This window comes from Rhinolophus sinicus, chromosome 1 (assembly GCF_057876585.1).
Source record: "Rhinolophus sinicus isolate RSI-liver-muscle chromosome 1, RSI-T2T, whole genome shotgun sequence".
NCBI lineage: Eukaryota > Metazoa > Chordata > Mammalia > Chiroptera > Rhinolophidae > Rhinolophus > Rhinolophus sinicus.
The window spans coordinates 125,163,694-125,179,111 of record NC_142501.1 but is presented as its reverse complement, the minus strand read 5'-3'; the positions used below and the strand labels follow the sequence as shown (position 1 = coordinate 125,179,111).

Sequence of the window (15,418 nt, the reverse complement as noted above, 5' to 3'; positions counted from 1 at the left end):
ATAGTCATGGGGACGTAAAAAAAAAACCCAGGGAAATAGTAAGGTAGTAATAACTATGTATTTTGCCAGGTGAGTACTGGACTAGTCAGGGTGATCATTTCTTAAATTATACAAATGTGTTAACCACGATGCTGTACACCTGAAATTGATACAAAATAATGGTGAATGTCAACTGTAATTGAAAAATTAAAAAAGGAGGGAGATGATGAAGGGGAATAAGAGGTTCAAATCTCCAGGTATAAAATGAATAAGTCATGGGAATGTAATGTATAGCATAGGAAACATCATCAATAATATTGTGATCACGTGCTACAGAGTCAGATGGTTGCTGGACTTATCATGGTGATCACTTCTTTAGGTATATAAATGTTGAAGAACCATGGTGTGCACCTGAAATTAATGTAATGTTGTATGTTAGTGATATTTTAATAAAAAATCTTCAAAAAATAAAATAAATTGGAAAAATAAAATAGCTGAGCAAAATAAATAAGTAAATAAAAATTTAAAAAGAGACAGACAAATCCACAACTGTAGTCAGAGATTTCAGTAATTAATAGAACTCAGAAACACTACCAACCAATTTGACCTAATTGCCTTTTATGGAAGATTCCAGTCAACAACAGCAAATACACTTTCTTTTTGAGTGTATACAGAAAATTTACCAAGATAGACCATACTTTTTGCTATAAAACAAGTATCAGAAAATTTAAGAGGATTGAAATCATAGAAAGTGTATTCTCTAACCTCAATGGAAATTAATTAGAAATCAGAAAGATATGTGGAAAATCCCCAAATATTTGGAAACCAAGCAAAACACATCTAAAGAAAATCCCAAGCCAAAGAAGATAACAGAAGGGAATTAAAAAGATATTTTGAGCTGAATGAAAATGAAAGTGTTGCATATCAAAATTTGTGGGATGCAGCTATAAAACAATGCATAGAGGGAATTTTATAGCTTTAAATACTTCTATTTAAAAAAAACAAATTAAACCCCAGGTAAGGAAAAATAGTAAAAATCAGTGCAGAAATCATTGAAATGGAAAATATATAAACATTAGACAAAATCAATGAGAATCTGGTTCTTTGAGAAAGTCAGTAAAATTTATAAACCCCTAGCCAGATTGATCAGAGAAAAGGGGGGGTCACAGTGAGGGAAGGGAGGTGAGGAGGGAAGGAGGAGAGAGAGGGGGAGAAAGGACAAGAATTATCAATATCAGGAAAGGGAGAAGTGAAATCACTGTTTATACTTCAGATGTTCACAATATAATAAAGAAATACTATGATCATCTTTACACTGGCACCTCTTAGGGCAAAGCTTCCATCTAGCTTACCTAAGCCTGATAGACAGGGCTCAGATAATTATGCTTTACAGCTCTCTCTGATTATAGACTTACATAAATTAGAAATGTATATCCTTTTTCAAAATTTAAATAATTTAAAAATATATATAAATGCTACAACTTTTTTAATTTTTTAATTTTAGGTACATATCAATTTTTAAGACAGCTGTAAAAGAGGACATGCAAAAATTTAAAACTGCAATGAAAACCATGGGACCACCAAAAGTTGAAGTACCTTCTCCAAAGGATTTCCTGAAGAAACATTCAAAGGAAAAAATTCTACCACCTAGTAGGTTTTATCATTCTTTTTAATATTAACAGTGTTAAGTAATTCAACTAAAATTAATTATTTTATTGTCTATGAATATTAAATGTTCACAGATGATAGCCACTTTGTCTCATGTTAAACAGAATTTGAGAGGCTAAAAGAAAGTAGAAGTAGAGAATGTGTCGAAAAAGAGAGTAGAGAATGCTAAGTTGTCCCCAAAATAGAACTTCCTTTTGGTCATGCAAGCATCTTGTATACACCTTGGACTATCCAATAAAGCCCCACCTTCAGCACCACTTGCCTTACCATCTTAGTCCCTAGCCATATGAATTCAATAGCAACAATTGTAAGAAGAGTTCTAAATCCCAGTGAGCAAGGTCTTTTCTCCAAGAGATAAAAATTACAATCATTTGTTGAAGCAACTACCAGGCTCACTTTAGGCCTGAGTGTGGGCTTTAACTCTACCAGATCTCTGGGGCCATTAGGACAATAAATGAGTTAGATGTAATGGAGGAGACTTCATGCATGAGTGGTAGACAGAATCAGTTCCTGGATATGCTACCTGTGCAGTCACACGGGGCTCTATGCTTAGATGGATCCCATGGTTGGTTTAATGCTTTGCTTTTGCCATCTTGAAATTCTTAATTTTGAATCAAGGAGCCCCACATTTTCATTTTGTACTGGGCCTCACAAATTATGTAATTAATCATGATCATAGAGTCTATAGATATAGGGAAAGAAGGCTTTCAGAAAAATGGAGAGTGGATGAAAAGGGATCTGTGACAGGTGTGTGTGAGCAAGCAGCTTCTTCGCATCCAACGTGTGTCTTCCCTAATGTTTTAGGACAGTAAAGAGGAGAGGGGTATGAGCCTATCTTTTTATAAAGTTAGCCTTTTTAGGTCTTCTGTCATCAAAGAAATAATGCAACATCTCAAGCCCAGCTAGGGTGTACCTTTTGACAAAAGTGAAACTTCTCCCTATGTCCATATTTCATGTCCCACAATCCTCTCATAACCCATATGCCATGACAAAGGATGAGGGTATTATTAGGAAAGATGGAAGAGAACAAGTTTGAAAACAGTATTCATGCTGAAATTCATGTCTTCAAAAGTCTGTTTTGTATTTCCCTCAAGTGGAGTCTTGGTATTTTGTGACTCACGAGCACTTGTGAACACAGGAACATCTTAAAATGGAATTAGTTTTTTCTCAGTTCCTTTGGACCAATGATATTACTCAGGTCCTCATGTATCCACTCTAGGGTTAAGCATATATAATGCAACAACCAAACTGTATAAATCAAATAAGAAAATAAGTATCAAATAAGAAAAAAAGGGAAGAAGCCTATGTTTTCTTTTATAAACATTATAAGGTAAAACAAACACAAAACTTGATTGGCCTTAAGAATAATTAAGAAATTCAGGGTATTGCAAGAGCTTTAAAAGCCCAGTCTAAAGCTGCTGCCAATCTCTTTTTGAATATTCTGCCATTTTAAATATAATACTTTGCTAGAAACACTGGAAAAGACTTAACAGATACATGAACATTTCTCTAAATTCAATTGATAGAACATCTGCATGACTATAAGGCTATGCTGACATTGCCATTTTGACATACCCTAAAAAAAAAGAAAAGAAAAGAAAAATTGGTTTCCAGGTTTATTGTCACTACCACCAAATAATTTGTGAAGAGACAGCCTCCCCGCATTTTTCAAGTTTCACCCCATAACCCACCCCTAATCCTGGGATGAGAGAGAAGATGATGTTGAGATAAATACAACATAAACAAAAGGCAGGAATAGGCTTTAGTTACCGTTAGGTGAACAACCATAAACAATAAAGTTAAAATTTATTCAACTTACTTACCTAACAATAGATTATTAGTCTTTCCAAATGGTTTCCTTGTATTCTGAGAATTCAGTTTTACCTCTTATATTAACATTTAGAAATGTTAAGATAAGAAATCGCTTTAGAAAGCGATAGATTCTCCTATAGTTACAGGAATCATTTGGACATACTTTCAATTCATAATTAATTTTGGCTTCTGAATATTTTCCATGTGAAAATCTATAAGATAGATACTTCTGGTTTTGTAGGCAAATAGATCACGCAAACTTTATTTGGTTGGGTGTATCTGGTAAAAGGAAGCTACTTGGGTTCCACAATGAGGCCTTATTCTCTGTTCCAGTCTTCATACCATGTTTCCCCGAAAATAAGACCAGCTCTTATATTAATTTTTGCTCTAAAAGACACATTAGGGCTTATGTTCAGGGGATGTCATCCTGAAAAATCATGCTAGGGCTTATTTTCCGGTTAGGTCTTATTTTCGGGGAAACATGGTACAACTCTATAATTCAATTTCTAGCAATGTTAACGACATTTCAGTAATATGTTTAATAGGAAGATGATACCTATTTTGTAGGTCAAAAACAGTAAAGAATTTCACATATTGTTCAACCAAATAGATACATTATATCCTGCATATTAAACTTTACTTTTTCTTCCCCCACTATAATGTAAACTTCATGAGAATAAGGACTTTGTTTCTTTTCACTGCTGTATATACAGTTGCTAGAACATTACCGGGGGACATAGTAATTATTGAGCAATTAGCTCAACAAAAATATATTTTATTAATTAATGAATATTCGAAACTGCTTTATGATAATGTTCCTGGAGGTGTTGAACTAATATCAGAGGTGTATTGGTTTGCTAGGGCTGCCATAACAAAGTATCACAGACAGGCTAACTTAAACAAAAAAATTTATTTTGTCACAGTTCTAAGGGCTAGAGTCCAAGGTCAAGGTGTCCGAGTTTGGTTTGTTCAGAGGCCTCTCTTCCTGGCTTGTAGATGCCAGTCTTTTCCCTATCTCTTCACATGGCCTTTCCCCTGTGTGAGCTTGTGTCCAAATTTCCTCCTCTTATTCAAATGTCAGTCATTCTGGATTAGGGCCCACTCTAATGACCTCATTTTAATTTAAGTATCTCTTTAAATGTCCTGTGTTCAAATACAGTCACAAACTGAGGTACTGGGGGTTAGGACTTCAACATATGAATATTGGGAGAACACAATTCAGCCCATAATAAGAGGTTAATCCAGTCTATAGACTTTTAATAATAAGCATTGTGTTTTTTCTGATAATAAAAATTATATAAACTCATATAAAGCTCCAACAATCCAGAAATGAATAAAGTCAAAGTCCCTAGTAATTGTGATAGGGTTAAGATCTGAGTCAGATTTTTCAAGGGAATTGTTGCCTTCGGCTCTTGGAAATAAATTGTAATTATTTTGCATTTTAATATTTTTACATTTACAAACATTTTTATAAATATTTTAAATCTTTATACAACCATTTTAATGTGTTTGTATCGAAATAGATAAATTGGAATGGTCAAGTTGAAGAGACTGTGTAAATGGCCAGTTTCACCTGCCGCTAATGAAGACACTATAGTATAGAGAAATAAAGTAAATTCTGGACAGCGGTTATTTTAGGAGGTGAGATGCAGTCAGGGAGGAGTGAATAGGTTACTTCAATTATTTTGGTAATGTTTTATTAGTTAAGTTGCGTGTTGGTTACATAGCTATTACATAATTTTTATATCTTATAATAATAGTAGTTTTAGTGAAAAAAAAATCCGTAGATTCTTGGACTTACAACACATCAAGTTTGATTTATTTACATGGTGATTTTACAACAACTTTCCTCTAAGCAAGCAATTATTAGTAATGTTGATAGAACTCAGAAAAATGTTTTAATATTTCTTTGAACTTTTTTCAATGGGAAACTTGAACTTTTGTTGTTGAAATTGTTATAAGAAAAATTTTCACAATAGCTAGTGAAAATGTATTACCTAGCATATGATTTGGGATATTTATCTTCTTCCTTTAGATTTTTATACTGTCCGTCAACATATTATTTGATTATGTTGCACTTAATTTTTTGCATTTATGATTACTGTTCTTTTACCTTAAATATTTAAATATGTTATTAATAAAACCTCAATATATTAGTGGTAAAATATCTGGATGTTATAAGTAGCACTGAGTAGCAATGTTTATAGTTAATATTAACAAGGTAATGTTATGTTTAACAGAAAAAGTATTTGATCGGAATAAGCCCAAAAAGCCTCCTGTGCCACTGAGGACCGATCATCCAGTCATGGGAGTACAGAGTGAAAAAAATTTTATCAATACAAATGCAGCTAATGTCATTATGGGAGTGGCTAAAAAGCCTAAACCAATTTATGTTGACAAAAGAACTGGAGACAAGCATGATCTTGAAACTTCAGGACTAATTCCAAAGCACATCAATAAAAAGGTAGCCTTGTGATATATTAATGTGATCGGCCTGAAATTCAAATAATTTAAGTATGGTGTTCATAATGATTGTCTATATTATCATTACTAGTGCTCTAACTAGACAAATGATCCAGATTACCAGTTCTCATTTCCTCTGAAATCTGTGTTTGGTCTGCATGGAATGTGAAGAAATTACAGAGAATTTGGAATGAATACCATATAGTTCAGTAAAGGAAAACGATAATTTTCCCCCTGACTTTCAATTGTTAATATATTTTATAATTATAATAAACATTCTCTAAAAGATATTAGTTTTAGGTGAGGTGGACATGTCACTAAAACTATAATCATTATTATAAATCTAGAAGGAATAACCTTTAACAAGATCCTAATAAGAGTTAGTCATTAGGTTTCAGTGTCTTGGTAGCAGAATAAGAGAAATGAAGAGGAAAACAACTTTAGAGCCATCCATCCTATCAGTGTAGTATAAATAATTCACATTACTATTTCAACTTGAATATATTCATTTGTTTTTAGTTTGGAGTAAAGCAGACTTTGAAAGTGCTGTACAATAATCTAGTCTTTTGGGGACTTTTTTTTCTATCTGAAAAGGTGCTCATCAGATAGGTGTATAATTTCATTGGTAAAAATTATAGAAGCTCAGGTTTAGTTTTTTAAATGGAAGAAGAGCTTTAAAATTAAAAAAAAGCTTACCAAAAAGTACCGTAAACAAAACCTATTTTACTTTGTATACTTACAGATCATAAGAATGCTTAAAACACACATAATAAAATATGAATGAAAAACGCTAAGGAATAATAATACACAATAGTAAGGTGTATTATATTGTGTATTATAATAATACACAATAGTAAGGTGTGGCAAAAAAGAAAGGAAGGAAAGAAGAAAGAAAGGAAGGAAGAGAAAAAAAGAAAAGAAATTGCAATAGCGTTGTATGAGGGGCTTGCATTGAGGTCGTGCAGTGATCTCCCATGAGAAATCCTGTGCCTGTTCAAAATCAAAACAGGAACCTTACAGCTGTTGTCAGAGAACACTACGTATTCCCTGAGAAGCCCTCCACTCCATCGGCTAAGAGACTTTGGAAAACTTTAGCAGGAGTCTATGAATTGGCAGCACATGTCAACAGCTCTTTCAGGCTTCTCCAGATACCGTGTGTCCCCAAAAATAAGACCTAGCTGGATCATCAGCTCTAAAGCATCCTTTGGAGCAAAAATTAACATAAGACCCGGTATTATATTATATTATATTATATTATATTATATTATATTTATTATATTATATTATATTATACAAGACCTGGTCTTATATTATAGTAAAATGAGACCGGGTTTTATATTAATTTTTGCTCCAAAGGACGCATTAGAGCTGATGGTCCAGCTAGGTCTTATTTTCGGGGAAACATGGTACTTCCTCCTTCTGTGGCCACAGGAGGCTGCTGATAGCCCTTGTCCCATAGAGTACTGAAAAGCAGAAATTTCACTTTCCTGGCTCTTTAAAGCTGCTTCCGGTCCATTATTTCTCAACTACTGGTAAAACCCCTTCTCCTTTGATGGTCATGCCACCAACTGCCACACAGTCTGCCCCTTCTGGCTGCCTTCTGTCTAGGCTGTCCACGTCAATACATTTTCTGCCTTGAACAGAAAATTGAACAAAAAATCCATTACAGAGACAGAAAAACATTAAGTTAGTCTACCTGTGCTTGTTTACCAAGCCGTGCAAACACTCGGCACTTACTGTCCTCTTGGTGTTGCTGGCTAAGCAATCAAGGCTCATAAAGGACTAACTCAACTTACTTTCTGCTTTTCAGAGTTAAGTCCCTTTAAGGGCAATGTCGCTTTTTAAAAGTGAATGAACCTCATGCTTTTCATTCCAAGTAAAATATTATATGCCCATTTGTGCCATGAAAAACAATTTGTGAAAACAAACTGAAGGATGGATGATTGCCCAAGGTATACAGTAATAGTAGTAAGACATCATTTCAAATTCTGACTCTGGCCACTTACTTAACTCTGTGTTCTTCAACAAGTTCTTTGATTTATCACAGGGTTGTAGTGAGGATTAAATGTATAAAAGTATGAAGCACCTGACACAAAACCTGGCAGCTAATAAACGTTCAATAAAAAGCATACATTATATTATATGCAATTATTAGTGTTAATAGTAATGCATTAGCTCTCAATGATCCTGCACATAGGAATATTTCAGACCTGAGGTTTTTCTATTGAGACTTTTACCCATTTGTAAGATAGTTCTTTTTCCTAAAATGTATCACGTCATTTCCCTCTATTAAACAGAGAATGCCAAATATAATTTAATCTTTTTGTGGTGACACAGAACCATCATTTAGAACATCAGTAATTGTACTGAGCTGTAAGGAGGTGTTGTCCTCAGTGTTTCCTGGAATGGATTGGACTGTTTACTCCTGCACTAACCAACCTGAATACTGTGCTCTTAGAGTTTATTTGTATAGCGCTTTGCAATTTTCCAGAACACATTTATAGTTAAGATTTCTATCCCTTGTTCAGCGAGGATGGACTAGGTTATGCTGTGGTAACAAATAACCCCCACATCCCAGTAACTAAAAGCAATTAAGTTCTCTTGTTTGCTTGTGCCACACGTCCACTGAAGGTTGTTGGAAGCTCTGCTTCCCGTCCTTATTCCATGACCCAGGCAACAAAAAACTTCACCCATCACTATCCAGACAAAAAAAGAACATGGCAAGTCATCCATTAATACTTAAGGCTTCTACCCAAAAGGACAGAAGTCATTTCTACTCACACTGGCAAGTCAGTTTACATGGCTGCATCTTACTTCAAGGGAAGCAGGAAAGTGTCCTACCAAGTGCCCAAAGGGAGAAGAACCAGAATATTTGTGAATGGTTTGAATGACTACATATCTCTCAACAGCTGCTTCCTCAGAGAGGTCTTCCCTGACCTCCTTATTTATCTAAAATAACTCCTTTACTTTCTTTCCCCTTACTCTGTCCTTTCTTTTACTTTGGAATATATATATATATATATATATATATATATATATATATATATATATACACACACACACACATATACACACACATATATACACACACATATGTATATATATATAAAACATTATATATGTAATATATGTATGATATATGTATATATATATATAATATATATGGTTCCAAAAATATGTATACACATTTTAACAAAGTAAAAAATTATTAAAATCACGCTGATGGTAACCACTTTGAGCACCTCTTATAATTGCAGAAGTCGAACGTGACTTGTATTCATCTTTTGTTATTGGTACATTGAGTATTACAATTTTAATAAAGTTTTTTCCTTTCTTAAAATGTGTATACATTTTTCTGGCGCCCTGTGTGTGTGTGTGTGTGTGTGTGTGTATAATTTTATACTCTATTTTTAGTGAGTTTCTTTCACCATAGAATGCAAATTCCATAAGAACAGAAACTTTGCCTCTCTTATTCACTAGTATATCTAGCACCAAGTACATTCTCAAATAATTTTTTAAAAAATAAACAGAGTAGTTCTGTTTCTCTATATAGAGATATCACATGCATTCAGTAATATGAAAGAATCACAGATGATTGCCTCACTGTCAGTCCTTATAAGCGGCCCAGGAGCCTAAAAATGTATTTTGCATTTTCAAGAACAACCAAGTCAATTTTCTCTTAAAGCAGACTTGCTTAGTGTCTTTTGAGAGTTTGTTTTTGAAAGCATGTATCCTTTTTTATTGAACAAGAGTTTGCAAAAGAGACCTCAATATAGTCAAGATATTTCACGACAAAAGCTGTAGCATCGAAAAGAAATAAAGAAAAGGCAACTCTTAGGAGTAAAGTAAGGGCTGAGTTATCAGCCAAGAGCAGGCTCTGGAAACATTCAGAAGAGGGAAAACAAGCAGCCACAATAACAACTCAGATGTTTTTGGTGTTTTTTTTAAAGACCAGAATCAACTAGTTCCCCATGGGGAAAAAAGTCACTGAATTTTATCAATTTACAGTGGTTTAAGCAAAGGTTTTAAGTCCGTACCATTTCTTTTCCTCCCAGTCATTGGTTGGTATGTACACACATATAAGATTGCATTCAGGATATTGATTTTTTTTCTGAAAAATCCTTTTAAGGATTATGGTGTCACGCCCAAATATATATGTAAGCGAAATGAGGAAGTAAAGAAAGCCCAAGAAGAATATGATAACTATATCCAGGAAAAACTCAGGAAAGCAGCTATGAAAAGGCTGTCTGATGAAGAAAGGGAAGCCGTTCTGCAGGTAAGTGTTCTGTAATTTCTATTCCTGTGTCACTCTTTAGAACATTTCTGAAAAAAAGTTATGCCATCAACGATTATTAGAGGCAGCACTTTGATTTTTAAATCTGATCACTCTCTTTTGGTTGTGGTGACAGCTACATGCAGCAAAGCTGACTCTTTGGGGAAAGTAAAAAGTTGTAATATAGGGATTATTGAATAATATTTTGTTTCCATCTTGATGACTTCTGTTTTTTCCTGAAGTGGTTAGTGTTGTAAGGAAACCCACCTTATCCTTCAATGAACATGCATAAATAAAGCAAAAAAGCATTTTTATTTTTATTCTCGTGTCCCTGAATTTTAAAAAAAAATCCATAAATTAGATACTTTTCACTAGATGGAGCTCTAGAATAATTGAAACTGTCCTTAGCTCCAAATTTTTAAAAACTTTCCTATAAGCCAAATGTTCAAATTTAAAATAACCAAGTGTTAGGTTTTACATATATTTTCCTTATTTTGAATAAAATAGTCTTAAAGCCATATTTACATTGGAGTGTTTAATGCAAGACTTATTCAAAGCATTTAAAATATTGGGGGATGTGAGCAGGGATGCTCCATCATCATCTTCAGAGAGTATTTATTATGCACCTACTCATACTCTCCTATAGTCATGTTCTCTTATAGAGGCAAACAAATAGTACTTTATTCTTTGTTTTGTTATTTTGGAAGCTTTCTACAAAGCCATTTGTAATGACCTTTTAAAAATAGAAAATAACTCCTTACTGCATTAATTTCTGTTGAAAAATGGATTCATACGCTGTTATAAATTCTTACCATTTTATCAATGCCATAATAATCATCAATAAACATTTATTAAATGCTTCACATAGAGTATTATACTAAACGCTAAACATATTGAGAAGGACATAAAAAAATGTCTGCTGTAAAGAAGTTGCAATTTAATTGATGACAAGTGATATTTAAATATGTACCTGTATAGATATGAGTGTATGTTTGTACAGATCGTGAGTTTTATCAGGTTCCAAGGTACAAATATCCTTTAAAAGATAGAGGTAGGTCTTTAGCTGGACTTTAACCTGCAGTATAAAAGGGGGTCCAAGGCAGCAGGAGTGGCCTAAGGGCAGAGACTGTGTCTCTTTGCTGACAGCTGTCTCTCCAGTGCCTAACCCATTGCCCAGTATAAACACAGGTGTTTAATATGTGCTGGAAAGAAGAAAGGAAGACAGGCTGGCAGGAGGCTGGCAGACATGGAGGTGGGACTTCCATGTCACTTTCAGGAAGAGCACTGGTCTTTGGCCCATTTTCTCTCTCTCTCTCTCTCTCTCTCTCTCTCTCTCTCTCTCTCTCTCTCTCTCTTTCTGGATTCTACCATTTTTAGAAAGTACATGCTTTTGTGTAAGCCAGGTTTTTATATCTAAATTATGCTGAAAACTAGGGAAAGAGAAAAAGAATTTCCCTCAGAAGGAAAAGGCTCTTCCCCCCCTCACCTTTTTGGCTATATTGGGTAAGCTGCCCCCTGCTTCGTAACGTGTCGCTAGAGTTTCCTTGCTTGCCCTTTGATGTGGCAGTAGCAGATGGCCCACTGGATGCCTTATTAGTCACATAGTGTAGCCGCTGTGGTAACAAAGCCCATAGCTATGCTCCTGACAAGCCCCGAACCATGCTTTCCTCCCTGGTTAAGAGTTGCTTATAGTTCAATGATAATATGATTGTATGTCCCCCAGCAGGCCACATTCTGCTCATTCTTCATAAAATAACAGTCTCATTATACCTGGAAAGGATCATCTTGTCTAATGATCCCAAACTTCTCATTTTACAAATGAGGATATAAAATGCAAATATGTTAAGTAAGCTCATTTGTTCACGCATCCATGCGTCATTTATTGAACATCTATTGTGTTCCAGGCACTGTACCCAACCTGGAGGACACTGTAGTGAGCAAAACAATTGCAGTCCTTATCATGGAGCTCAAGAGGGACTAAAACTCACATCAAGCAATTTCCAGGCCAGTGTTTTCCCACTGCACATTACACACGTGCATAGGAAGTAACCAAAGGAGGCTCCATCAGTCAGGGCTCAGTAGGAGTTAGAAGGCATGCTCAGCTGGGAGTCTGAAGAGAATTTTGAAGGAACTATTCCCAGAAGTGAGGCAGGGCTAAGGGAAACAACAAGGAGCACTGAGGCAACCCAGGACAAAAGATGGCGAAAACCCACCACCACCCGAGGCTTGAAGGGCCGGGCAAGAAACGAGGTCACCAGAGCCCAGTGAGAGCTGGAGCCTGGACAATGGACCACCTTACAGGCGTTGTAGTCACAGATGAATGAACCAGAACTAGTGTCAGGTAATGTCAAGGGAGAGGGGGAAGAAATGGCCCAAGCCTCTCTCCCACCAGTGCCTTTTTGGCTGAACTCAGGCAGGGGCTGAAGGACAAAAGAGCAAGGGGGTGGGGGTGGGGGCACAGCCCAAAGAATCAACTCTGCCACCATCCCACCCACCCCCACCTCACCCCTAGTCACAGTGCAGGAGAAGAAGGTGGAGAATGGATGGGGGTGGGGTGGGTGCAAAAGGAGCATGAAACTGAATGAAGGCAATATTTTATTACTGCTTCTCCCCATTTGAAGTTTTTCCAAAATTAATATTATTTCAGCATTAAAATAGAAGTGAGAAAAATTAAAAAATAGAAGTAAGGGGAAAACACCATTGCTGCAATGGGTAGACGATTTTTTTAGATGAAATAACAAAAGTCTTAAGAACAGCAAAAAGGGTATTTTAATATAATATGAAATATTAATTACATTTAATTCCCATCCTTAGCTGTGGACTTTGATCCAAACATTACTGTACATACTGGAAGATAAACTATCCTTTAAAAGGAAATACAAAGACAGAGTGTAGCTGCTGTGACCACAAGTAATATGGAAATATCACCCAACTAGCAATGAAAAATCTTTGATATTTGAAAAGTATAAATACATAGATTTCCTCTCTGTAATAGGCAACCCAGTAGAGCTGTGTGGAAACGTATTTCCCGTTCCATAATGAAAGACGATGGGACAATAGAATTCCTTTGAGGACTTCTTTTTGAAATAGATCTCATAGATTGTTAAGAACTGTGTTAATCCATCCCCCTCTTAAAAATTTAAATGGATACTTTTCCTTCTATCTTTTTCCTTTCCCAAGTCCTTAATATAATCTCATTCAAGTATTCATAATTTGTTGTCCTTATTTTCAACCAATCTATTCTATGCAGTAAGCCCTAGATTACCATTATTTTTACCTAAGCATGGAACTAAGTCAATGAAATTTTATTGTCCCTGAAAAGTTTCTACAAGATTAAATTTGTACTAAGAGTGTTTATTATGAAGACATTATTTAATAAGATACATCTCATTTTCTCTTAAACCTAAATGTGTGGCCATGGACCATATTTTCAAGGCAATATTTTCATTGTACTTCAATTTTACTTTGTGTTTTGTGTAAATATAATGATTTGTGAACTGACAGTGAATAAAAGAAAGTGCTAATTTATAAACTTTAATTGCATGAATTCAATTAGTAGTTTAAGATCGTTTTGTCAGCGGGGCCTCTAGTGCACTGTGATAAGAAATGGTAACTATGCAGAGATGGAAATAACCTTTACTGCTCCTATGAGACCCCTAATTTTGAATTTGTTGGTTATTGAGAATATAAAAAATTAACTACATTATTGAATTAGCATGTGTGTTACATTTAATGACATTTCAGTCATTTCTGGAATACATTAATGGGGAGTATAGATCCCTTGACTATATGGAGGAAGAATTCTAATATACTGAAGAGACATAAAAGGTCATCTCTTGCTAAATTGAATTTTGGCATTTTGTACAATTCCATTTCATCAGATACTAGAAAATATGGCCATGCAAGTCAGAAACAAGTTTTTTAATGTGATTTCTCTGTTGAAAATGGAGATAGTGGTTTAAAAGAAAAATTATAAAAAAAAAAAAAACCTAAAATTTTTTAAAGAAATAATTTCCTTTCAAAAATGTTTTTTGCTTGGGGTTATCAATTTGAAGTTGTCATTTTTACCAAAGCATTTGCTATGAGCTTAGTTTTTATACTACTCAACACTGCATATGCATATTTGATGGTAAAAACAAGTACAGTAACATTAAAAACAGAGGAAATAAATACTCCCAGTGGGAACTGAGCAGACAATCAGGACAGGGTTTGGCCTCTGTACAGTATTTTTATTACTGTGGCCAAGTACTTGATAAATACATAACATTTTCAAAGTTATTTTCGTCAGTTCGTTTCTTTACCTATTTACATTTTCCTCACCAGTGCAGTTTCCTTTACCATTTACTTTATTATTACAGTTTACTTGAGTATTTAGTTTTGTGTTTTTTTTTGTCATTTGCAGGGGCTGAAAAAGAATTGGGAAGAGGTGCATAAAGAGTTCCAGTCTCTCTCAGTCTTCATCGATTCCATACCAAAGAGGATGCGTAAGCAGAAACTGGAAGAAGAAATGAAACAACTGGAATATGACATTGGTGTCATTGAAAAGCACAAAATTATTTATATTGCCAATAAGTAGTAATGGATTTTTAAAGAATGGTTACTTTAATATAGGAAAAAACATGGAAAATATGCAAATGAAACTAAGTTTTTCAAAGAGGAAAATACTATGAGGAGAATAAAAATAGTCTTTACCAAAGTGCCTAGGCAATGTTTAAAGAATAATTGGATTTTTTTGCTTACACAAGAGAAAAGAAATTTTTTTTTACCAGTGTCAGGTTTTCCACGTGTAAACCAATTAAAGTTTAATGTTATCTATTCCAGTTCTATAATGTAAGTCATTATTATTATGTAGTTGTTTCACATAAACATTAATTTCTGGGCCCTGAAAAATAGTCATCACTCAGAACTTTATTTACATTTTTTTTCTACACTGCATGATACAAGGAACACATTAAAACTCTTAAGTATTTTGAATTGGAGACTGTAGTATATGCTTTCTTACTACACGTATTGATTCAGATCTTCATAAACTTAAACAGTGTATATTCTATTGTAGCTTATGTCATCTGCAGCTATTTCCAACTATAAATATTTTCAATATCCATAATGCTATATATGCTGAAAAGCTTATAGTGGGGGTGCCAAAAAAATGTATACACATTTTAAGAGATGTTATCTATGTTCAAGCAGTAGTTCGCCATAATCAGAAGTGTCTGGATGCTG

General features: G+C 34.5%; 1 protein-coding gene across 1 annotated transcript in view; it reads left to right on the top strand.

Moving 5' to 3' along the window:
• Nucleotides 1-15,015, top strand: part of ENKUR (enkurin, TRPC channel interacting protein) — a 29,342-nt gene extending 14,327 nt beyond the window's left edge. Inside the window, exons 2-5 of the mRNA XM_019754199.3 lie at nucleotides 1,484-1,629; nucleotides 5,700-5,923; nucleotides 10,052-10,198; nucleotides 14,598-15,015. Coding sequence (XP_019609758.1) covers nucleotides 1,484-1,629; nucleotides 5,700-5,923; nucleotides 10,052-10,198; nucleotides 14,598-14,771 — 691 coding nt within the window. The 3' untranslated portion in view covers nucleotides 14,772-15,015. The remainder of the gene's footprint in view (nucleotides 1-1,483; nucleotides 1,630-5,699; nucleotides 5,924-10,051; nucleotides 10,199-14,597) is intronic.
• Nucleotides 15,016-15,418: the final 403 nt, after the last annotated feature.